Raw genomic sequence first — 27237 nt, forward strand, 5'->3', positions numbered from 1 at the left:
TATTATTATTATTATTTTTTTGTATTAAAATTTCATTTGATCTGAATTGTCTCAATCCACTGTAGACGTTGATAGAACTTATGATATGAAGACTGAATTAATGTTTAATTGGTTAATATTTGTGTTTAATTTTGTTTTACTTTAGTATATGGTATATTATAAAGTTTATCCATGCAAGTATTATGGATGTTGATTATTAATTTTATTTTCATCATTTTAAAAGTACTTTAATTAAATTAAAGCTTTCCTTCTTCAATTTGGGATTTCCTCAGTATGAAAGTGTAAGAATGTTAAAAAAATTAAGAATTATTAAAAATTATGATTAGTTATTAAGAATATTAATAATGAAATTACTCAAATAACATAAATTTAAAATATCTTATTAAATGATAATATATTTTATAGTGACAATTATATTATAAATAGTTCAGTAACCTGAATCATGCATTATAAAGTGAATTTAAGTCAATTAGGAATTCCTTTGAAATGGTGCTGCCTCGTAGTGTGACAACCTCCACATTTCTTTGTGTTTTCTTTTAAGGTTGTCAACTATAATTATCCTTTATGTAAAACTGAAACATCCCATAAAAACTGCGATTTTTTTTAAAACTGGTAAGTGAATCATTAACATGTGTGATAGAACACTTTTAAATGACCAGATAGAAAATTTAAGGCATTAATATAGCTGCATAATTTCAATTTAGTGCAACTGAAATTCTGACTGATGTAATTTATTTCCTTTCAGCTTTTAGAGTTTTGCAAACCGTATATGAAACTAACAGAAGATGAGGAAAAAAAAATCCAGAACAACTTGCTCAAACATTTAAATTATGCTCATCAGAATTTTGTGATCAGTAATGAATTTAGCGACCTTATAACCTTAACCAGAGAAAACATTATAAAAGACTCCGATAAGGTATTTGTGCATCTTAATTATTTGCAACTTGAATTAAAAGCCCATAAGCAGAAAAAGAATATTAATAGTGCTGCTGATCATAAATCAACAGCTGAAGCAATTAAAATAAATGCTTCCAATCAAAATTCATCTAGTGTATCATTAGATCAATATGGGAATAAAATCAGTTCTTCAACTTCAAATAATTTTACTGAAGTTGGACAAAACTTGCAAAAGAATCTAATAATTGAGTCTGAGAAACCAGACTGTTCTACAACAAAGGAAATATTTATTGAGCTAAGCACCAGTGAACAAGATCGTTCCAGAAACTTCAGTGCTGTGTCAGAGATTAGTAATTTTCAGGCTGATACATCTAAAGAGCAAAAAAACAATAAATCTGATTCAAAAAATTCTAAACTTGATGCTGATGCCCGTCAAGAACTTCAAGTCAAAAGACTGGAGAGGCTACTTCATGTGAGTTTTTTCTTTTATTATTAAATACTTAAATTATCTGTTTTTCTTTTATAAACTTAATTTTATGTTAAAATTTTTGAAAATAAAACATAACTTAAAAAAGGGATCGGAGAAATCTATCTTGTGCAAAATATTATGAAATGTTTTTAAATCGTCCTGTGCATAGTTAACTAAAGTTTTTTCATCTGCATTGTGCAAACAGTTTTTTAATGGAATTAAATTTGTTATATATCATTCAATAAATAGAAATGGGAACATATTTTAAATGCCTTTCATCTAAATAAATTCTGTGCGTCCCCCCTTTAGAGATGTTGACTTATGATATTATTTCATTTGTGTAATAAATTTAATGTTAAGTTTAGTTAATTTTATTCTTTAATTTTAAATTTCTTATGTTACATGTACTTTAAGTTTTACATGTTTGTTTTAGTCTTTAGACTGCTTATTTTTCTAATTTATTTTAATTTTTGCTAATTTATTTTTATTGTTATTTTAATAAAGTTATTTAGTAATTTACATCGGGAAAAAAAAAAAAAAAAAAAAAAAAAAAAAAAAAAAAAAGATGATTTGAATGGGAAATTAAGAGGACAAATCGGGTTATTACTAAGGAAACTGATTTGAAGCAAGATATTTGGATTGTGCATTAGCACTGAAGACGTAATGAGTACGTTTCCTCAAGCACAGTTTTCATTAAAGATTCATAAGTCAAAAAGTTAACTACGAAATCTTTATTTAATAAAATAGGATAATTTTGCTTAACTTAAGCATAACAAAAAAGTAATAATCTTCACACACATTAAAATACTGAATTATCAAAAAGGAGATAACTTACATCCTGTTACAACAATCCTGTTACAAGAAAAACAAATGTACTTCATACAAAAGGAAACACGAATGAGAAAAATGATGGTTAACTTTCAAAAGTGCAAATCCATGTGTGGTTAAACAGACGTGTGCCATTCCCATATCTAGGTTACTATGTAAATACTTTTTGGTAACATTGTGGGTTGCATCATAACTATTTTTGTAACTTGATAAATATTTAAATGTATTAATATTGCTTAATATATAAATCAATTTAAGTCTTTTATTTAGAAATATCACTTTAATGTATACACTTTAGTGTATAATAAAACAATCTTAATCATAGCAGTGTATGCTTTAACAACTTTTTCTGAAATCCGTAATAATTTGTGCATCAGTATAGCATAATTTTGAACTACGTCTTAAATTAGAAGAAATGATCTTAATTATATAGGCAAAATTCACAATATATGCAAAAAATATATTTGTGTGTTAAAAAATACAAAATGGTAAATCATTTAAGTACAGAAATAACTTTCTAAAAAAGTCCATTTTGCTCAAGAAACTGCTGTAGTTTATCAATTGTAAAGCAAATCATAAAGTGTCCTTTTTATTTCTGAGATGTCTAGCAAAACAATAAGTACCACCAACAATTGATGTATATTCAAGTGCATGTGATGATAGGAAAAAAATACTGTGTACGGAAGTGCAAAGAGTTTTTAAACAAGGCTAACAAAAAATAAATAATTCTTAGACTTATGTTTTAAGATATTTCAGATGAAAATATACATTCAGGGGGGAAGATGGGACAGTTTTATATATCTTGTTCTACTGAGCCATGTTTTTCATATCTCGAAAGGGTGAGTTAAAATACATATAAAATATATATAACATATCTATTTTGACACAAAATGGAACTTTTTCTGAAATGATGTACCATTTTATATATATGTTACCGTGAAAGACCGAAATTGGAGAATGTCGACTTTCACCGGAGAATATCAACATTCACCAAATATGTCGGTGAAAGACCGAATATTTTACTACATTCTTGTATATTCAGACCCTCACCGGTGTATGCCGACAATCACAGATATGCTCTGGTGAAAGTCGTAAAGAGAGGTCATAAAGCGCCATAATAGTTTAAGTTGTTGCAATAAATAAGATTTGAATCACATAGTTTAGTAAGTTTTTTATTACTGTCATTTTATTTTCTCATTTAGAACGTACTGTATAATTAAATAAGTTTTTAACTTCTATTATTTTCCTTTCTCATTTTGAATGTATTGTGTGTTTTAGGTTCTCATCTTCTTAAGTTCTTATTTCAAGTTTCAAGTGCGTTTATTCGCGACTGAATTACGGAGAAGTAAATATAATATTGTTATATGCTCAACATTCACCATTAGTACATGGTGAATGTCGACATTGACCGGGGTAAGTCAGAAATAAGAGTATTTGGAAAATATTTCGGACCTACACCAAGAGACTATGTGAATGTTGACATTCTCCAGATTTCGGTGTTTCACCATAACATATATATGTAATAGATTCTGTAGTAGAACACAGGCGGTTGAATCCATAATGAACAGTGGGAATGTTGGTGTCGTAGAATGCTGAAACGCCGATCCACTATGAATAAGAAATTTGGCAGTCCAGGTATATTTAATTCAACTTTTATTTAAGTAAACATGTTGCAGCCACAATGAAGTTGGTGCATTAATTGTGCCTATTCCAAAGAAATTTAATTTGCAATAAGAAAGAAGGAGCATACAGACTGCAGTGTAGCCGAGACAAAGCATAGAAAGCAAGTGCATTATGTTCATGGAGAAATTTTAATTCAGACTGAGTTAGTTTTGGTTCTCAATGCATTTTGATTGTATATTTAATATTGCTGTAAAATTACTATTGGCTGTTTGAGTTTTAGTTCCATTTACATCATTAGAATTACGTAAGAATCATATGACATAGAGTAGTCTCGAAATGAGGCAGTGCAAATAGAGGTTACTATTTTTAGAACATAGAAGGGAATTTAAGCTGCTAATATAATCTTTTACACATACGCACATATCTATATATTTCAATCCTATACCTCAAATTATGCCAAAGTGCTAAGTTTCACCTGAGTAGTTTTAAAAAAATTGGGTTTCAAAATTTTAGCATAATCGACTATGCGTAATGTATGCTTTACACATGCGTGCATTGAAAGAAATGTTTAATAAAGTAAACAAATAAATATCAAGCTTTATTTTTGTAAATTTTGATACCCTTTAGATTATAATTGCTCTTTATTTCATAAATTATCGTTTCATATTTTTAATTTAATAATTTCTGCATGCCATCTTACCAGATTTAAATTGATGATCTATAATCCGGAAAAACCGATAATCTGGAATCGGCGAAGTCCCGACGAGTCCGGATTAAAGACTTTTGACTGTATAAGATTTTTATGTTCTTTTCAGTATATAGCAAAGACAACAACAAAACAAAAACAATTTTTTTTTTAAAAGCTGTTTTATGTCCAAAGAGATTTTGTGGCCTTTACTGCATAATAAAGTTCTTAAACATTCTTCTTCTCATAATAAAGCTCTTCGTAATTGGGTTTTACATTTGAAAGTGCCTTGAACTTCATCAAAGATGATGTTTTTCAAAGCAAAATATATTTATGTAAACATCAGATTTAGATAAGATAAAAAAACATGCTGAACAAGTATTAATTTGGAAATCAAACAACAAAAATCAGCATTATATTTGTTAATTTTCACAGTTAAAAAACTGAAAAAACACTTACTGAAACTTATACAATCACAAAATGGCAAACACACCACATGGTTCGCCATTTTGTGATTGTATGGTTTTTTCAGTAAGTGTTTTCCCAATTTTTTAACTGTGAAGATTTGCAAATATAACGCTGATTTTTGTTGTTTGACTTCTAAATTAATAGGATTTAGAATAAAAGATTTTTAAAAGTCAAATTATGATTTGTCAAGATTTGAAAAAAGGTTCCCCTTTTGTGATATATTGCTAATTATATCAATCAAAATTTTAATACCTGAATTTCTACTCTTTCTATCAACTCTGCCAAAATGTACAAATTAAGTGACATTGGTAATTCAACCACTGGCAGTGTATCTATCATAATCCTCCCGATTGGATAACTAACTACACTTCTGTGAGTTTCTGGTTTTACTTTAGAAACTGTACATAAATTAGGTTGATTGGTTAATTAAATATGGCTAATCACATGGAGGCTATGTGCCTAATTGAAGAATGGCTTTGTGGCACACTTTTTGAAAGGAAAGTTGCTCATATTCATGTTGCACTTGGGGAAGTCATGAAAAGCATGCAGCCAGCCCATTCAGCTAATGAACTTAATAAAATTTTGTTATCGAATGGTACAGTAAAATGACAAATTCATGAAATGGCAAATTCCATAAAAGATACATTTATTCAGAAAATAAAACACAGTGAGTATTTTGCATTGCAATTGGATGATATAATGAACCTTGTTCAATTATTAGTTTACGTACATTTCGAAGAAGGTTAACAAATTGCCTAAGAGTGTTTATTTTATCAATCTGTTCATGATAGAGCAACAGCAAATGAAATTTTCAAAGTAATTGACAGTGTTAGGTCTGAGAATGATATTCCTTGGAAAATGTTCAGTGACAGAGCTCAGGTTTTAACAGGAAAACATTCCGTGTTATTTCTCAAATAAAAAAGTTGCACCTCAAACTAAATTTACTCACTACTCCATTCTTCGTGAAGCTTTAGTAACTAAAATAATCCCCGAAAATCTGAAAATTATTTTGAATCAAGCTGTGAAAATAGTTAATTTTATTAAAATCCAAGCTTAAAATTCAAGAATATTTTTGATTTTATGGCAGAAGATGGGCAATGAACATGAAATATTTTATATTCCAAAGTAAGGTGGTTGTCCAGAGGCAACGTTTAAATCGTCTTTTTGAACTTGGATCCGAAATTCAAATTTTCTTCTGTGATTCAAAATTTGAATTGCAAAAGTGTTTATTTAGTGAATTATGGTTGGTGCATTTACCATATTTAGCTGATATTTTTGGAAAGTTAAATTAATTAAATTTAGGATTATAAGGAAAAGTGTTATTTAAAAAAGTGATTATAAGGAAAAGTATCATTAGGGATAAAATAAATCTAATGATAAAAAAGCTCGAACTGATTATCAAAGAATTGGCTAATAATATTTTAAGCTTTTTACCACTTTTAGAAAGTGTTCTAACCAAAAATAATTTGAAAATAAAAGAATTACGATTCAAGATTAAAAATCATTGTTTTTCATTGATAAGTAATTTCAATATGTATTTTCCTGAAGATTATGAAAAAGAATATTGGATTAGAAATCCATTTTGTTCAAATGTACCTGAAATTTTATCTTGTGAAGAAAAAAACAATTTATAGAAATTTCCTGTGATCAAACATTAACTGAAGATTTAAAAAAATAACACACTTGTTAACTTTTGGCTGACCTCCCCCCCCCCAAAAAAAAGAATTTAAAGGCATTTCAAAGAAAGCTATTAAATTTTTATTGTCTTTTTGCACAACCTATTTGTGTGAACAAGGATTTTCTACCATGTTATATTTGAAGAATAAATACAGAACAAAATTAAAAGTAGATCCCAGTTTATGGTTCAATAATAAATAGCTTTATGTCTAAATTTCTTTTCTTTTAAATTTCTTTATGTCTGTCTTATTTCCCGCTGGGAAATAAGACAGACATAAAGAAATTGATCTCTTTTAAATGGGCCCAAATTTCACACTAAATTTTAGAATTAAAGTATTATAACCTAAATTTTGATAATTAAAATTGTAACCAATTTTTAATCTAATATTTTTTATGTGTGCATATTTAATACTAACAGCCAATAGGTTGTGCAAATGGCAAAATATATTTTTTTAAAAATATTTCTATAGAGAAACTGAAAAATAATCATTGCAAAATGTAGTAGTGGTGCTAAAGTTTTTAGATGGTGTGCATTATTCAAAAGATTGAGAACCACTGCTATAGTGTATTTTTTAAATTTTAGATTATTCTTAGTTCTGAAAGCCTCTGTGCATTCATACAGTTTAGAGAAGAAAATTTCATATTTTTTAAACAACCAGTTGTGAATGGGTCGACACTAATCTATAAAAATAAAATTTGATGATTATTTTCATCTCATCCCTTTGTCTATTGTGATTTTTCCTTCTCATCCCTTTGTCCATTATGATTTTTCCTTCTCGTCCCTTTGTCCATTTTCTTGAGTCATTCTATAAAAGTTATCTAATTTTGTTTATGCTTTGTTTATTTTGTATCATAATGACACAATTTCAAAACTTTGAATGTCTTGGCTTTACCATAACTAAAGGAATCATATTTTTTTCATTTCTTTAGCATTTGCATGTAAATTAGAGAAAAATAGTGAAGCAAGTTTTTCTTGTCTCTGCTGTCAATTACTTTTAAAGATTGCAATGTCTTTCAGCTGATATTTCTTACTTTTGTTGGATAATTTCTTGAACTATTTCTCATTAAAGTTAGCTAAAATATCTTTGGATTTTCTACTTAGGCCATGACAGGTACAGACAGAAGTGGGCAGGACACCAAAATTTCACCATTGGTCATGCAGTTTTCCACCATACCAACTGTGCAATTTCACCCTAATTTTGAAGAACAACTGGGGAGGGCAGTCCGAGGCTCTGCTATCCTTCTTCCCTTACCACAGTCTCTCGAGAGGACTTTCAGCTCTCTGGTTATTTTGATTGCCCTGTCATCACTCAGGCGCTATGCACTTACAAACATCTATGCTTTTTCTGGAATTTGAACCCGTGCCTATCATTATGGCAGTCAGTGTCATAAGCCAATATATTGCTAATGCTTTTTCTTTTGCCATTTACTGAAGTATTTGATGCAGCATGTTGAATGAAAAACTTCCAGAAGATGTCCATGATCTTGGTAAATTTTTGCCTTAGATATGCAACTTCTTTGAATCAGCTTTTCTCCAAAGCTGAACCTGCTTTTCTATTTTTCTACAATCAGAATCTATTGTATCATAAAAACTGCAAGAATATACAGTATTTTACTGTGGTAAGTCTTGTATTCTTATCAAATAGTCTCTTTGAATGGCACTCTTTTAGTGCCATTTGTTTCATCATTTTAACATTAAAGACAACTCAGAGGACACATAACAGCCAAGGTAAAATTTATTTTCCAAATGAGCACAGCAATAAAATTTCTTTCTACAGCAGACTTACTTTGGTCGGTACACTTTATTGTTTACTCCATCCCTTTAAGTGACATCTTCCTTACATAACTGCATATAGGCATCTGTAACTCTCTGAGATATCCCACATCACCCCTCCCCTTTATCCCCATATGCAACATCCAAATCAAAGAAATACTTCTGAAAAATGTATTTGAGGTGCAAAATGAAATGTTGATGGAGTCATAACAGGAACAAAATATAACACAATCTTGTATAAATGAGTTTTTATACAAGACTGTGTAAAAAATAATTTTTAAAAATATAATACAGTCTTGTATAAATGAAATACTTTATTAACATGAACAGTGATGAACAACAACAAAGATGAAACAGTGCATAAATGAAAAATGCATCACTAATTAGTAATTAATTTTTGTATTACATTTTAAATATGCTATCATTAGCTGGATTTTTTTAGTAATTCCGAGTGCTTTTAGACTTTCAAAAAATAGGTTTTATATGGTCTTTTTTATTATAACTCTCAACCTTGAAATACAAAAAACCAGGAATTTTCTTTGCTATGTGATGGTGCCATTTCAAAAGTACATCAAATTAACATCAGTATACATGATTTAAATCGATGGTATTCATACTGTGGGTTACAAAAATTTGTAGCAGGTTCACAAGATGGATAAAAATCTTTAAAAATATGAATTTCTGCTATATAACTAAGGTTTGATGCTCTGATTGGGATCACAAAATTGTTTTTTGAGGTTATTTGCAATTTTGATGGGGTTGCACTGCCATAAGATCTGAATACCACCAATTTAGGTTATTCAACTATGTATAATATGATTCTGATGTAAAATACAATAATATTTAATTAGATTGTCTAAATTTTATATTTTTTAGTTAGTCAATTTCATTTTGTGTCTTGCCCTTTTAAACTGAGGAAATCTGGGCAAGGCAGGGAAGGAAAGCTTTAATCTGTCAAAGTACTTTCAAGCATGATATGTACCATTTTGTGGGTTACAGTCTAAGACAAAACTCGACGATGCATTAATTCACGATACACTAAAAGACTTTCTCGTTGCACTCGACGACCAACTCAGCGCTAGACTTCGAGACACTCGCTCAATGACTGACTATCAGCTCACTAGATGAGGCACACACACTCAGTGACTGCGGACAAGCAGGGTTTATATAGCTTTTGGCTTGTGTTCAAGAACATTCTGGGCTAAACCGGTAAGAATTCATTCCAGAAGGTTCTCCATCCATGGCATATAGCCAATTTTGTTGCCAAATGGACATCCCAGGCAGTACAATCGTTGGTCAGAAGCATAATTCGATACAAACAAATAACATAACTAAAGAAACATTTACACTACATACAAACTTTACACAGAAACTAAGTAAGAAAATTCATGCACAAGAATTATGGGTACCCCTAAGAATGAGAAGCACTGAGTACTATGGCCATAGTATGGGGCTAATCTGTCATAATGAACGACCTTGGGTTTGGAATTGGGGAATTTATTGATCCGTATCACAACGTTGTTCAATCTGTTAAGGACTGTGTAGGGATCCTCCCAATGCGACTGCAGTTTGGGAGAAACGCCCTTACGATGACTTGGATTCCACAGCCAAACCTTGTCATTTTCCTGGAATTGATGTTCGGTGGCTCTTGCATCGTATCTCTTCTTCATCCTGTCTGTCGAGATGTTGATCCACACTCGAGCAAACTTGTGTACTGTTTCCAACCAGGCCTTGAGGTCTTGCACGTACTCCTCAGGTGAGGAATGTACATCCGGAGGGCGGTCGAAAAGCAGGTCACTTGGCAGACGGAGATCGCAATCGAAGAGCATCTGTGATGGAGAATAGCTGGTGCTTTCGTGGATGGCACTACGGTAAGCAAGCAGGAACAGGGGCAGCTTGCGATCCCTTTCTTCTTGGTTTTTGGAAACCATGAGCGAGAGGTGGCTCAGGATTGTACGGTTAAATCTCTCCACCATGCCATCAGACTGCAGATGTAGCGGGGTCGTCTGCGTTTTCTTGATTTCCAACAAGTCGCAGAGTCCCTTGAACACAGCTAAAGTGAAGTTCCTGCCTTGGTCGGAAGGAATCTGGAGGGCGGGGCGTCCCAAATCTGGACACCCAATTCTGTAACAGAACTTCAGCTGTCGTGACAGCCTCTTGACCTGGAACTGGGTAAGCTTCGGGCCACTTCGTAAAGTAATCCATGATAATGAGGATGTATTTTTTAACATCCGTGTTCCGTGGAAAAGGTCCAAGCATGTCGAGGGTAATTCGCTCTAAAGGCGCTCCTATACATTGTATTGCTGCAGCCTTCCATGGCTACGTCCCTCCTTTCCTGGCTGCACAAGCATCACAAGATCGGCACCACTTCTCAACATCATTTCTCGCCGAACTCCAGATGAAGTGCTATCGTACCTTGTTTAGTGTCTTCATACAGCCGAAATGCCCTCCTGTTGAGCTGATGTGTATTTCCTTCAAAACATCAGGTATTCGGTTTCGAGGAAGCACCAGCTACCATCTCTTATTAGTTCCATCGTCGCTTTCCCATAGTCGATATAAGACTTCATTTTGGAAGTGGAGTGAATCCCAGAGAGCCCAGTACCTTTTAGTTGCAGGACTGAAAATGGAAATGTCTTGCCACTTGGGTTTTGTACTGGAGGATTCCTTCAGTTCTATTATTGGCCTAATGTCAGGATCCGCTGATTGGTCTTCTCTAACTTTTTCATCACTCCATGGATCTGGATCATTTGGTGTTGAAGATGTTACCTGCCAGATACTCGGATTCGCCAACCCGTACTTAGCCTCAGCTCTTGAACAATGGCTGCAGTGTGCAAGATAAGGCTTCCTGGATAAAGCATCTGCATTTCCGTGGAAGGAGCATTTACGATGTTTTATCTCAAAGTCATATTCCTGCAGTCTTTGAATCCATCTGGCTATTTGTCTTTCAGGATTTTTGACATTCAGTAGCCAGGTTAGAGAAGCATGGTCGGTTCGCAATGAGAATTTTCTGCCATAGAGATAATGATGGAAATGTTGTATGGCTTTTACGATAGCAAGCAATTCTTTACTGGTGATGCAATAATTCCTTTTTGCTTTGGACAAGCATTTGCTCCAATAGGCTATTACTCACTCTTGACCATTAAGCATTTGAGAAAGGACAGCTCTCACACTTTCGTTGCTTGCATCTATGTCTAATATAAATTGTTTGTCGGTCTGGGGATACGCGAGCACGGGCGTAGATGTTAATGCCACCTTGAACTGATTAAAGGACTTCTCGCAATCCTCAGTCCATACGAATTTTTGTTTACCTTCTGTTAATTTATGCAGAGGCCTTGCGATGTTGGAGAACCCCTTCACGAATCTTCTGTAATAAGTACAGAGTCCCAGGAAGCTCCGTAGTTGATGAATATCCACAGGATGTTCCCAGTCCTTAACTGCCGACACCTTTTCTGGATTTGTGCGGACACCTTCAGCAGAGATGACGGGCCTGAGATAGGTAACTTTACTGTGGAACAACTTGCATTTCGAAGGACTCAGTTTAAGGCTGGCATCTCTCAATTTCTGGAACACCTTCCTGATATTTTCTAGATGTTCCTTGAAAGTGCGTCCCACTATAATGATGTCGTCTAAGTAGACCAGATAGGATTCGTAAGGCTGCTATCACACGTCGGTTTGTTTCGAAAGAACAACTGTTTGGAACAATTTTTCTGCTTTGTCACCACAACAGCCAATCACCATAGCTCACTTTGGGGTTAACACAGGGAAAACTGGTTGTCCATTACAAACAAGCTAACAGCATTCGGCGCTGATAGCTGATTGGTTGAAAACGAACAATTTGCAACTTTTTTCGAAAGGAAGGAAAAAGTCGCACGTCTTTCTTTCAGTAGTAAACCAGGCAGAAAAATTGTCCGAAACAGTTGTTCGTATGAAACAAACGCCGTGTGATATGGGCCTAAGATAGACCACAAAGCACTGTCTCCATCAGGTGTTCAAGCGTTGCAGGGGCATTACAGAGTACAAAAGGCATAACTTTGAACTGCCAGAGTCCTTGACCGGTAGTCAACCAGTTTTCTCCCTGATGAATTTCCACTTGGCAGTATCCACTCTTGAGGTCCAGGCTGGAAAACCACTTGTGTCCTGTGTCTAGAGTATCGTCAATCCTGGGAAGAGGGTAACTGTCTTTCTTAATGACATTATTTAGTCTCCGGTAGTCGACACAAAATCTTGTCGAGGCATCTTTCTTTCAGACGAGAAATATAGGAGATGCCCATGGACTTGTGGATGGTTCGATGATATCATTTTCTTGCATCTCCTTCAGAAGATTTCTAACCTCTTCCTGTTTTGTGAATGGTAAACGTCTGGGATGCTGCTTTATCGGAGAGTGATCCCCCGTATCAATTTGATGTTGCGTCAATTTTGTGCGGCCAACATCTCTGGATGACCTAGAAAATATTAGATCTTCAAATTCTTTAATTGTTTTCTCTGCTGCACATCTTTGTTCATGGGTTTAAATTTGCACTCTGCAGAAGTTCTTCTATTAATTTCCTAGTTGCCTTAGTCGAAATTTCAAGTGGGGCTTTGTAAACGCAAGTAACTGGAGTGCATGCTGCTATCACTTCACCCTTTTGGATGTTTCTTGGTTTGTGACTAACATTCATCACTCTCACAGGAATGAAATCTTTCGAAAGATCTAGTAATGAGGAGGCCACTAATACCTCTCTTGGGCTATTTTCAGGGTATTCAATTAGTCCAAATCTGAAGCTATTCTTTTCTATGGAGCCGGCTGTTAATAATTCAGTCATCGGAGGGATGGTGACATCTGTTTTTGTTGTTACTTGGTGAGCTGAGGGAATGTTGCTCTTCATTTCAAACATAGTTATATCTTCTTTTGCAGAGTGCATTTCGTTATGTTTAAAGTCCAACGTAAAGTCGTACTTCCGCAAAAAGTCCAGTCCGAGTATTAATTCATCTGCAATGTTAGCGACGAAAGCTAAGTGCTGGTAGGTCTCATTCCCGAAGGTAATGATGATGTTAATTTTACCTTCAATGGGAATCTTACCACCTGTCATTGTTTGCAAAGTCACACAGGGCGGAGTCCAGCGCAACGTTTCGCTCAATTTTCGAGCTACATCTGTTCTTATGATGGTTACATTTGCTCCTATATCTATGATCATTTTACAAGGATGCGTATTCATGTATCCTTCAACGAACAGTCCGTTATCTCCACCGCTCATTGAAGAGATTTGAAGAACTTTCAGAGGAACTGCATATTTGCCTGACAACCTCCGCCCCGTGAAATTGCCACACTTTAGTTTCCCTGGTTTTCTTTCGCGGGAGCTTTCTCCCAGTCTTGATTCACGTGACGGTTCCTGCTGAGATGTCCTTCCGATCCACAGTTCCAGCACTTAACGATTTTCTTCCCAGTATTGTTCTTATTAGGTCTTCTTAACGCCTCCCAAATCTCTCTTATTTCTTTTTTTAATTTCGAGACATCAAAATTTGGATCATCAAAATTTGGATTTTGAGCTGCTCTAAACAGGATGTCGATCTCTTTGAGTCACTTGTTGAGCTGCTCTAACAGGATGTCGATCTCTTTGAGTCACTTGTTGAGCTGACTCGAACTTCATAGCGTAGACCAAGGCAGATTTTAGGTCTTTCAGATCTGCTCATCTGAGAGCTCTCTGAATTTCCACATCCTTAACGGTATCGACGAAATGCATCAAGGCTAGATTTTGATGGACATCAGGTGGACGGTCCGGATATGCTTGATGCGCCAGCCTCTCGATGTCAGTCGCCAGTTCATGAAGGCTTTCCGTGATTTTCTGCTGGCGAGATTTCAACTGCAGACGGCTACAGCCCTTCGCACACTTTTCCCGGAATCTCATTTCCAGAGCATTCAAGAGGGTATTGAAGTTTGAAATCTGGTCTTTGGAGAGGACCCCTAAGATGTCTGCAGCATCTCCTCGGAGTGACGCAGCCAACTGCGAAGCCTTCATGGAGGAGTCCCACTTGTTATTTTCCGCCACGATGGAAAACTGGGTCTTAAATACACTCCATGAGGATTTTCCATCGTATGTGCTTGGGTTTGATTAACATATGAGAGTACACTGGGGGAACCTTGAAATCTTCAGCTTCGTTGGGCTCAGTCCGGTTTTCTTTCGAAACATGTACTTCTTTCCGGAATTCTCTCAATTTTTCTTCAAATCATTCTTCCACAGCTGCTATTTTTGCTCCGGTATCCTCTCTAAGCTCCATGATCTCGCTTTTAATCTTTTCTTGTTCCACTTCCATCTGTTCGAATTTCTCTTGCATCTTTTCTTGAATGGCTTTTATTTCGCTCTTTATCTCCTCCTGTCCGACTTTCATCTCTTTCTGTCTGGCTTTCATCTCTTCCTGTCCAGCTTCCATCTTTTTCTGTCCAGCTTCCATCTTTTCTTGGATTGCAGCAAAGGCAGTCACAAGCGTCTTAATTGTTCTTCCATCGCTCTTGTCACTGGCATTCACCCTTAAATACCACTTCTGATACCAATTGTTGCGTTTTTCTTTTCTGACACCAGTTGTTGTTGAGTACAGCTCCCGACTCTGCTTGGTCGTTCTCAGAACTCCACGTACTCTCCACGCTACAACTCGTGATGCACTCGACGATACACAAGAGTATAGTTCTCGACTCAGCACAGTCTAAGACAAAACTCAACGATGCACTAATTCGCGATACACTAAAAGTCTCTCTCGCTAGACTTCGAGACACTCGCTCAATGACTGACTATCAGATCGCTAGACGAGGCATATACACTCAGTGACTGTGGACCAGCAGGGTTTATATAGCTTTCGGCTTGGGTTCGAGAACATTCTGGACTAAACCGGTAAGAATTCGTTCCAGAAGGTTTTCCATCTGCCCATGGCATGTCGCCAAATGGTCGATTTTTCGCCAAATGTGGCAACCCTTCTTTTTCTGGTGCCATTTTATGGCAACCCTAAAACTCCTTTGAGGGGAACTCCTTTGATGGCTTCCCCATCTCACCGCGCCTGTACATTTCGTAACAATATCTTCATATAAAATTAAGTAAATAACATAAACGTATCTTCATGTAAAATTAAATAAATATTAACTGATTAAATAGTACATAAATCTTCATATAAAGTTCTACAGATGTCTACAATAAACTAAGATAAATCGTATAAAATAAAATTTATTAAGAAAAATAATGCTAGGGGGGTGAGGACTGAAATTTCCACAATATAAGTTTCATTTATTACTGGGAAAAAACATTTTCATTAGTAAAGGGTGAAAATTAAAAAGTGGGAGATTTTATTAAATTGAAGAATGATGAAAATAAAAAGTTGGAGAGTTTGCTACATTTATGTGTATCTTTATATATGTTATTGATTAAATAAAAGCATGTATTTTATGTATTTTGCAGCACTTAGATAAAAAAATTCGTAAACTTCAGACAAAGGAACTTTCTTTAGAGGATCTGGATGATGAAGATTCAACATATATTATGGAAGATAAGTATAAGCAGAAATTTAATAAAGTTTGGAATGAGCTTTGTAAAATAAAACAGCGATCTCGACGAACTGGAAGAGAAATGGAAAAAACTTTCAAATATGAAGGTTAGTTATATATTTAGTATAAAAAAATTATTATGGAATATTCTTGCAACTGCATTTAAAGGCCCGGCATGTAAATGCATAAAAGTGTATGTGCTGTATTTTTCATGTCTAAAATGCATTCCTGTCTACAATTAAAAAGAATCTTTTCCAGCTTGGCATTTTAGGCATTTACTCCATTAACCAGATTTTTATAACTTTCTAGAGAGTGAAGGATTTTTTGAGCAAATATTAATTTAGGAATGAAATTTAGTATCTATGCATGCTCTTCATATGAAACAAAGATTTAGCATTTTGAACCTCATTTTTCTGTATGAGCTTTGGACCTATAATTTATAAATGCAATAAAATATTTATAAAAAACTTTTATAAAGATTATAATAATTATAATGATTAATGCTAATAAAATTATAGCAAATTGCTTCCTAGAATTATTTTGAATTTGACTTTCATTTTATGACACTTGATTAACAAACAGGAAACCTATTTTATATCTTAGTAATTCTGTTTGTTTAACTGGAAAATTCTGGCATAGTCTTATAAATATGTTGTTGGAATATCCTAGTAGCTAATTATGTGGCCAAATTATATTGGCTACCAGGAAATTGGCAGTGGAGAAAAAGCTTATGTACTGGCTGATTGATTATGTCAAACCTACATTGGCTAGTTTACTGCCTGTTGGTTTAAAAACATTAATATCAGATTTGGACATACATAGATTGCAATTTTAATAATCTTTAGAATAGATATTGTGCATTGTTTTATCAAGCACGTTTATGTGTATCATTTAACTGTAAAAATGTGAGCCATTTTAGAATTTAGTAAAAAATCTGTTTGAAAATTTGTGCTCCTTGGCTTTATAAGTTTTATTGGCAAATAATTTCTTAAAAGGATTTGCATATTTTATTTTGTAGTTATTGTTGTTGCATTAACAATTGATACAACATTATGATCTACATAAGAAGTTAGAAAGGATGTCTTTTTACAAGTATTGAAACCAAGGCATATAAACGGAGGCATATCTGATATTGAATTAATTTTTATAATGCTCTTTATATAGTACAGTTTTTTTTTTAAACTTCTGATGAGAGTTCTGAAATGTAATTTGGTAACTTCATAACTTTGATTTTATCATAAGTAATAATATCATATGAAAAAACAACTTAACTCACAGGAAGCAGATCTGGCTGCAGTATTTTGGGCATCTGTTATAAATTAAACATATTAGTAATTAAAAGCAAAATATGCCTTCATTTATTTGTCACTTGTGAATTAACTTATTTAGAGCCTTCCAAAAATTGTTGCCTTGGAGCTGATTCTGACAGAAAGAATTAGTGATTGATATGATTAATTTCTGTTACAATGAGTTAGTTCAAATGTTATTGGGAAGCAGTTATTAAATGTATCTCTCTATTAATTGACCATGCTATTAATATTTCCACCTTTTTTTATAGGTTCAAGGTACACATGTCTAAATCATGCGGTTGAAAAGATGATCAATAAACGAAAACCTTCGGAAAAATTTCCGAATTATATTGAGATTTATAAGCTTGTGAAAAATATTAATGATACTGAGTTTTTAGGTTTAGATGAACCTTTTGTCACTAAATTAGGTATGTAGACTTTTAAATATGTTTTCCATTTATAAACTTATGTCTTCTAAAGTAGTGATCTCAAACTAGCAGCATAAGGGCCCCCATCTGGCCCCTGAAGTTATTTTACATGGTCAATGAATGCATTTCAGTTATGTATTTGTTATAAATACTGTGCTCATAGACTGTGTTCATAGATTTGAGACAAAAATAAAGTGAATTTTTTTCATTTGCATGATTATTATTATTATTTATATGTGTTTTGACAAATATTTAGTAAGTGAAATTTAAAAGTTTAATTAATTTTTTTTTTTTTTGTTAAAAATATATATTTCAGCTGCACAGTTGCTTTCATATCCTGCATTCAATCCATGTGAAATTTGAGTTTATTTTAATGCTTCAAAGATAGTTACTCTAAAGTATTAAAATAAATATACCTCATTTTTATTCAAAACCAAATTAATAAAATTCTTATTTTTATATTTACACTGCCTTCTGCAACGTTAAGCATTATAGCAGTAAATTTGGTGTAGTAAAAATGCTTTGCTTATACTGAATCCAAATTTGATAAAGGTAGTCAGTTGAAATTTTTTAAATATAACAAAATTAAAAAGAATTATTTAGATATATTTTAAATATGTTATATTATTTATATTATATATATTTAAATATATATGTATTATATTATTTAGACATATTTTAACTCCTTAGTGCCTGCTTCACAAAATTTGGCTAATTTTCAATATTCATTATATAAAAGCTCAAAAGTACGAGGGCTATCCAGAAAGTAGATTACGTTTTGGAATAAAAAAATAAACAAAGTATAGGAAACAAATTTTATTATATACAGATGAAAGCCACACTCAAATACTACTTTTCTACATAGTCACCATACAAATTAAGGCATTTATCGTAGCGATGTACGAGCTTGGAAATTCCTTCGTCGAAAAATTCGGCCGCCTGCGCCTTCAACCACTTCGTTACCTCTTCTTGCCTTCCATCTTGCACAAAACTTGTGGTAACCAAGCTTTTCGCTGATGATTTCGTGCAACAAACTTTGCGAAATTTGTGGAAAACTCAAAGAAAGTTCCGTTATTGTGAAATTTCGATTTTCACGGACTTTAGCATCGACCTTTTTCAAGAAGTTCGGCGGTCACTATGCTGGGTCTCCCACTTCGATCTTCGTCGTGAACATTGGTTCGGCCATTTTGAAATCTTATGACCCACTGACGCACTCCACCTTCAGTGATAATGTTGTCCCCATACACTTCACGAAGCTGCCGATAGATTTCTATCGGTTTACAGTTTTTTGCAGTCAGAAACCTTATTACTGAGCGCACCTCGCAGCTCGCGGGATTTTCAATTAACGCAGACATTTCAAACCGTCACAGTATCTGAACGGAGCACAGCACGAACCTCTCACTAGCACGGCTAGATGCAGACTGAGCTGCGCAACACTCTGACCCCAAGATGGCCGCGCTAGCCCCGCCCCTAGCGGACACAGACGGAAACGTAATCTACTTCCTGGATGGCCCTCGTAATACAGAATATGAACTTCTCATACTTTAACATGAGCTTCACTTCAACATTCTCTCTTTTAAGTATGATGATTTAGGTCACTGGATTGTGATTGCCTACCTAAATTACTGGGTTGTAGCTGCTTTTTTTCCTATAGAAGGGCAGCAATGATATTTATTGACATAAATGGTTCTTTGAAAGACATCTCAAAACATTATCAAATATATTTCAATTTAGGACAACCAACTGTTTGGAGCAACTTAGCTGCCAGATTTACCATTGAAAAAATGAACATCCTTGCCCTTCCATTCTGCAAAGATTGGCAAATTATTCCTCTTTCAGTAGCAACTGTGAATCTTCACTTTCACACTTATTACAGGGTATCTGTCTTTCTTTATATAGTAATACAAGGCTGGGCTGTAGTTCTTTGTTATTTTATATTTTGCTTGCATTTCTGAATTTTTTCTAGAAACCTTCTGATTTTTGCTCTCATGATGCTAGCAAGTATGCTTTAAATAGGTTTCTGGCTGTCTGTCCTACTTATTTGAAATTGTTTCTGGAAATAGATTTGCAACTTTCTTATTGGATGTTCCAGTCTCAAATTCCCCAGCATTTAAAATAATTTTATTTGGACCATAATGAGGCTTATGTAATCCATAGTCATTGCAAATGTCATTTAGAAATATTTCTTATGCATTGTAACTTTTGAAATGAGTTATTTTTATCTCTGTGCTTATTTGCATATTTTTAGGCGTATGTAATTTTGGGTCATAATGTTTGATATTTGCATATTCTTATCACTGACAACAGTAATTTTTTCCCGATGAAATTCATAAATGTGAACTTTTTGAAAATTTGCAATATATTAAGTTCCATTGTCTTCAAAACATTTATTAAAGTTCTATACAGCTGCCGGTGTAATTTTTTTTGCACGCATGAATTGCATTTTAGGCTATCTCCAGTGCTTTATGTGTTATAAAGAATATTCTGCTTTATTTCTTCTTTCTATGTTCCATTTTGTTTTCATTCAAAACCATTTACATTTACCAGCTAAAAGCCATTTGAGATGTGTAGACTGATAAATGCAGATTATCATATTGAACTATATTCTGTAAATGAAAAACTTATATATTTAACCACTAAACTTTTCCCATATAAAGTAATTTAATTATTTTCCCATCCAGGATATTTTTTTATTTTAAATCAGTCATAAATAAAGTCTACTAAGGCAAGCATATGTGGGACTGGGATTAGGAACTTCTTATCAAAGTGAGAACTAAATCAATAACATAATACTGTATTTTCTTAACTTTGTCTCTTTAATTACTAATTTATATAAATTTAGTCAACAAAGTGAAGCTTAGACCGAAAAAATAATAAATAAAGCCAAATTAAAATTATAAAGCTGTTAACCTTCTGAAGTAATATAACTATATGTTAATAAAAATAATATCAAAGTCTATGAAAGTGAATAATTTAAAAAGATGTTTGCAGAATTTTTTAAAATGTGCATTTTTCATCTTTATAAAAAGTGGTATTATGAGTATTACCTTTTTAAAACTTATTTATATAACACCAAAAAGCTGTTTAAAAAGGAAGGAGCAAATTTGACTTCCCTTTCAGAATTGTTATTTTATGAAATGCTGTAATATAGTGGTCTTCAAACTGTGTTCTGTGGAAATCTGGTGTTCCCCGAATCAAACCCTAAGGTTCCACAAGTCAAAATAAAAATTTGGGAAGAAAACTGTAAAGCATTCACACTAGTTGACATTAACTAAAAAACATAAAGATGTATTTAGCTACAAATTAGTTTTAAATCTTAACATCATACGTCAAATAGAATGACATGCTATGCTTTGCAAAACTAAACAGTTTTCTAATGGAAAATGAATTGAATTTAAATGAGAGTATTAAAATTTATACAAAACAGCACCTTTTTCGATTGAAGAAAATTGTAAGAGAATATTTCCTAGAAGCAAAAAACGAAGCATAACTGGATAAAAAATCCACTTGAGTTCTCTGATAAATCAAATGTATGCCAGTGAAGGAAAGGGAACAACATATCAACAGATTCAACATCTAAATTTAAACAGGAGCAGCTCCTAAAATTTTAGTTTTAGATTCATGCAGAATACCTAGAAGTTTCTTACACTAATACATATTAATATTTTAATTCTATATGGAACAATGTAGTTAAGTGAAAATTCTTTCTCAATGCATGTGGCAATATAAACAAGATATAGAAACAAATTAAATGTAGAACATGAAATGCAACTGCAGATAACATCAATAGAGCTAGACTTGAACAATCTGTGCAAAAAATGCAAGCACACCCCTATCACTAAATATAATGCAAGAGTTGGAGACACCTGGAACACGAGTGTATGAGATTAAAGAGTAAATTAAATTAATTTTATGTTAATTTTTTTCAATACAATACTTTTTTTAAATTATTTTTATATAAAGTACCTATTACATATTGATGTACTTTAAATATTATTTTAAAATATATTCTTCTAAGGGTAGGATGGGGTTGCCTGAAAAACATTATAATTCTATTCCTCAAGTTGATGAAGTTTGAAGACCACTGTGTAATGTATTATGATTATCTGGTAAGGAAAAGATATATTCTTATACGCAGTTTTATCTGAGTATAAGAGCTTCATTGCCTACAATGAATTAAATAAATTTTTTAAAGTTTTATATTAATTTTGTTACATGCAAGGTGTGATTGGAAAATTGTGAATTATTTTGTTTAAAGTCACCTGAGGCTCTGGATAGCTCAAAAACATGAATGGAATTACTCTTTTAGGACCACCTTTTTAGCACTGCAGCTGTGGCAGTTTTTGCTTCCTCATTTAAAGAGCTAGGGTATCTTTTGGTATTGAGAATACTCAATAGTCACATGCTACTTAAGACCGCAATCGATACAAGGTTTTGTTTGTTTGTTCTGTCCTGTCAATTTTAGATACTTTTGCTAGTGGTACAGAGCAGCAATGTATGGTAATACATTGTCTTGAAGCAGAATCATTGTTACTTGAGAAAATCCTGGTTTTCCATGTCATGAATCCATGTATGGGAGTTGTAGAGCATTTCCATAATAGTCACAACAATTTGTGAATATGGTCTTTTAAGTAGAGAATTAAATCGAGTGTTTGTGCACGCAAATCTAAAGTGGGTACCGCTTAATATGATCACGTCCATTCCAACCTTATTTGATTGTATAAAGTGGTTGAATTTTATATGCGATACTGGGGCATACAGAATTTCGTTTCAGGGAGGGATATAAGGTTGGATATTTTAGAGGTGTGTGAAAATAAAATTTTTTAAAGTAGACGTATTTTATATAAAATTTTAATAAATATTTATGAATTAAATGTGTGCATACCTGAACCTCTCTCTCCTTGGATACTGTCCAAATGTTGAGATTAATACTCTCTCTCCTTGGATACGGCCTATTTATTGAGATTAATACTCTTTTTTTGATATGTTGTTTAATATGTAAGTTATGTACACTTTTTTTTTTTTTTATAAAACTTTTCGGTATTTTTTCCCATGAATGACAAAAGCCTTCTTAATCCAGAAAAACTGTAAATTATTTCAATGTGTTACACAGATTAATACAATATGTAAGCATATCAAACATTATTTAAAAATTTACCCATTCGAGTTCATTGCATATTTCTTGTTAGTAGCTTTTCAATGGCAGTCTCCAAGATACAACATTGCTTCGAACTTTCTGTATAGCTTGTAGCTTTAAGTTCGAGCGTTCTTCTCAAAATGTTCAACGTTTGTTGAGACTCTGCTGCTGTTGGTACAGGATCGAGGTTTTTCATTTTCATTTATTCTTTTGTTTTCTTTGATAACTTTGATGATCTCTATATGTCTTTTTCATAGCAAGTCTGGATATTTCTGTCGATTCTCTAGCTTTCGAGGAAAGTCTCATCATTCATCGTCATTGTCTTCTGGCATATTTTCAGAGTTTCCAGAAATTTGCTTTGGATGGAAGCAGGCTTTTTTAAAACAATTTGAAATCGTTTGAAAAGTTACTTCATCCCACGCATTTAAAATAATATGCATGGCATCTAAGAGAGAAATTGACTTCATAGTTTCTTTAGAAAAATAAACTGCATCAGTTATATCAATTTAATTAATAACATTTTGAACCACTTGATTCCTGTAATGACTCTTGAATGCTCTTATAACACCCTGATAAGAGCATTCAAGAGGCTGAAGAATGGGAGTCGTGTTAGGAGAAAGGAAAACTAATTTTATATTCTTCAACGAGAGATCAGTTGTATGGGCAACAGAGTTATGTAACAAGAGTGCTACTTTGCTTGCTAAAAGTTCTTTATCCTACTTCGTAAGAAAATCACTAAAAATATTACATGTCATCCAAACATTTTTATTGTTGTAATAAGTCACAGGCTATATGCTCTTCAGACAACGTGGGTTTTACCTTGAACCAATGAGTAATGGACTCTTTTTAACTGTTTGTCCACATTAATCGTTAATAGCACAGTAATATGTTGTTTAATTGTTTTACAGCCAGATGACGACTCATTTTTAAACATTCAAGAATGCTGTCATAGGCCTTGATATATAAAGACCAGTCTTATCAGTGTTAAAATTTTGATGCTGTCTGTATTCTTGCAGAAGTCCAGCTAAGTTCTTTTCTATTCAATTATTGGCTTTATTAAAGTCTGCATCTTATTTCTGTCCATGTAATTTTCTGAAAACGATACTGTTTGTTTCTTTTCATCTTAAGAGCCATCGAACAGTGAGGACAAATTCCTCTCCCCACATTTTGGCGAATTCTGTTGCCTTTTGATACAGATTTCTCACGACATTGTGGCATTCTTCTTCCAGCATTTTGAAACTACCTCAAAAGGGCAGTTTTCTGCATCGATAGACTTTCCACTTACGTGAGACATTTGCACTTGCCATATGTTCATCCGAAATTGCCTCCTTTCTTTTCAACAATGTACTTAATGCAGATTGTGAAATTCCAAGCTGTACAGAAGTTTCATATTGGCTGCATTTTGTAAAGCATCGTATTGCATCAACAGTTCTTCTTCATCTTCTAAGCCTAAGTCCTTACATTTGGACATTTTGAGGCACAACCAAACAACAAAAGCGAGATGTGGATGAGTGAACGGAATATACTGTGTGAGTAGAAAAAGACAGTTTTTTTGTACAGATTCTTTCCCATGTCTTTTTGTATGTTTCCTCTTTCCCCCAACTGGTCTGAGCCAGTTCTGACAAATGTCCACACATGATTGGTCTAGATAAGAAAATTCTAGCTTTTGCTGCTCCACCTGTAAAAGTGAATCAATCTTGAATGAAATCACAGGCCTTGAAACACAGACTTGGAGTTTTTGATGATTCCAGATAAGAAAATTCTAGCATTCGCACATCCACATACAAAAGTGAATCGACTTTAAACAAAATCACTAACTTGTAAGACAAATTTGGGCTTTTGATTTTAGAATTTTGAAAGAAATTAAATTTTTTTTAAGCAGTAGCATTGGTTTTATTAGCAGTAGCATTGGTTTATTTTTATTAAGTGCATATTTTATAATGATATTCATTTGAATTTGTTCCTTGGGTTTTGATTTTAAAAAGGTGGTTGATTTTATAACAGTGATTTATTTTATTCAGCAGTACCCACTATACATGCTACATCTGTGGTCAGAGGCAAAATGGCTTTAAATAAGATTTGCTTATCTGTATGTATCTTGTTTTTAATCTCTTTTTGTTTTTATGTGATTCTTATTAAAATGTTTATTTCTAAAGCACCTTCCCCCCATATTATGGTTATTTACATGAATTAAATGCACATGGAAAGAGGTATAATAGAAAGATTAATGACTGCAAAATTTTTATTTAAGCAAAAAAAGTTTTTCAAGATGTGGTTTTGGAATTAAAGGCCAGAAGAGAACGAGATGATGAACAAGTTTTGGGATGCTATCTCACAGATAATATAGATCTAGCAAATGATCCAGCTGAACATGATGAGACATTGAAGGAAAAGTTGAGTTTGAGTATTGCAGCTGGTGAAAAAAGGATTGCTGAGGTGTGTAGTTTCTTATTATACTATTCAAAAACTGAAGCTAATTGGATATTTCTTTAAAACCTGATTATTTAATATTTTTTTTATTTATTTATTAATTTTTTTAAGTATACAACTTTTAGTCAAACTGTGAATTTTTAATTATTATGTGTATTTTAATACGAGGGTTGGAACTTTAATAGTGGCAACTATTTATTTACAAGGAATACAAAAGTGACTCATGTCACCATGTTTTACAATCCTTCAATATAGTCGCCAGCATTGTGTACAACCCGTTTCCAACAATGTGGAAGTCGCAGAATACCTGTAGCAGCGCCTGTTTTGTTGATAGTTTGAATGGACCGGTCTACTGGCGCAAGAATCTCAGGAACAGTTTGGAAGCGAGTGCCACGAAGTGGTTCCTTCATCTTAGGAATTAAGTCATAGTCACAAGAGCTTAGATCTGGGGAGTATGGTGGATGGTAAAGCAATTCCCAGCCCCATCGCTTGAACAAATCAGTCACAGCTTGCGCTGCATGCGGCCGAGCATTGTCATGCAAAATGAGAGGAGCATTCTGCAGAAAGTGTCACCGGTTTTTTCTCAAAGCTGGTCGGAGATTGTGCTCCAAAAATGAGCAGTAATACTGTGCATTGACGGTCTGCTGTGGGGAAACGGTATGCGTTAGGATGACACCATCACTGTCGTACAAGAGAATCACCATAACTTTCACATTGCTGAGGTTCTGACGAAATTTCGAAAGTCGTGGTGACCCGTGATGACGCCATTCGTTTGATTGGCGTTTCAGTTCTGGCTGGTACGATCGGGTCCAAGTCTCATCCAGCGTAATGATACGGCGTAAAAAAGCATCTCCTTCGCGCTCATAGCGCTCCAGGTGGGTTCGGGCAGCATCGTATCGTAGCCATTTCTGCATTTCCGTCAATTGATATGGAACCCATCGTGAAGCAATTTTTCTCATGGACAGGCATTCCTTCAGAATGTGCAGCACAGTCGTATGCGCTAATCCGGTTTGTCCGGCCAGCTGACGAATCGTTTGATGGCGATCACTGTACATTAGTGAGGCAACAGCTTGCACGTCTGCATCGCTGACACTCGGACGACCTGGCCGCAGCATGTCTGCCACGTTTTGCCGTCCTTCATTGAATGCTTTCACTCATCTTGCTACGGTTCTGTAAGGCAATGCAGATTCCTCGCAAGCCTCTTGAAGCCCTTGATGACACTGTCGTGCTGTACGACCTCTGGCACATTTAATTTTTATCCAACATCGTTGTTCTTGTTTTGAAAACATCCTAACAACACTTACTTTAGACCGCGAGCTAATACAAGGATCCGTTCTTTGCGTCACTCACTCCGCATGCGCGTGAAGTAGGCAGGACGAGTCTTTTTGCTGAGAGGTAAGGTAGGTATGTAGTTTACGTGTGGTACACGCGATATTCTTTGGTTTTGATGCGTAGCGTTTTTTCAGCTGTGTTGCCACTATTAAAGTTCCAACCCTCGTAAATTTCTTTCTTAAGATTACTTATCTAGTCTATTTGCTTCGTAAAGGATGAAAATCAGATGTATTTCTGTTTTCTGTCAGATTAATGATTACATAACGTTTGTTTGATTTTTCTGTTTCATTTAATTTGTATTAACCCTTTCTGGATGGGTGTCCCATATATGCATTCCATAAGTAAGTTTCTTACAGCTGGGCATCCCATCCACGCATCACTAGAGATTGCATTCAGAGGACGGGTGATGCGTATACACATTTTAAGCTGGAAGATTTTTCCGAAGGCCACTAGGATGGCATTCTATGTCCACTACTTTTGAAATGAACGCAGTTTTAGGTTCCTGCCCTTGAGTTTGATATATTCTGCCTGACTTTGGTATTGCACTTATCTACTGTTGTGCTGGTGGGGGGAGGGAAAGTGTAAACAGAAATGGGCTCTTTAAATTGGGGCATGCTAATGTAAACATTCGCCTGTCTGATTTATATCCAATTCCTTTTTTTATTCCATTTTTTTCTCTACCATGTATGGTCT

At 33.9% G+C, this 27237-nt stretch overlaps 1 protein-coding gene across 3 annotated transcripts in view; it reads left to right on the plus strand.

The window, feature by feature from the left end:
- The window catches only part of LOC118199281 (uncharacterized), an 87885-nt gene that overhangs the window by 34504 nt on the left and 26144 nt on the right, over positions 1-27237 (plus strand). For all 3 annotated transcript variants that reach the window (XM_085825911.1, XM_085825910.1, XM_035371097.2), the window contains exons 5-8: positions 746-1369; positions 15843-16035; positions 17487-17645; positions 25034-25218. In XM_085825911.1, coding sequence (XP_085682037.1) covers positions 746-1369; positions 15843-16035; positions 17487-17645; positions 25034-25218 — 1161 coding nt within the window. The remainder of the gene's footprint in view (positions 1-745; positions 1370-15842; positions 16036-17486; positions 17646-25033; positions 25219-27237) is intronic.

Source organism: Stegodyphus dumicola, chromosome 10 (assembly GCF_044657685.1).
Source record: "Stegodyphus dumicola isolate Sdum_Otavi_A_Nest chromosome 10, ASM4465768v1".
NCBI classification, from domain to species: domain Eukaryota; kingdom Metazoa; phylum Arthropoda; class Arachnida; order Araneae; family Eresidae; genus Stegodyphus; species Stegodyphus dumicola.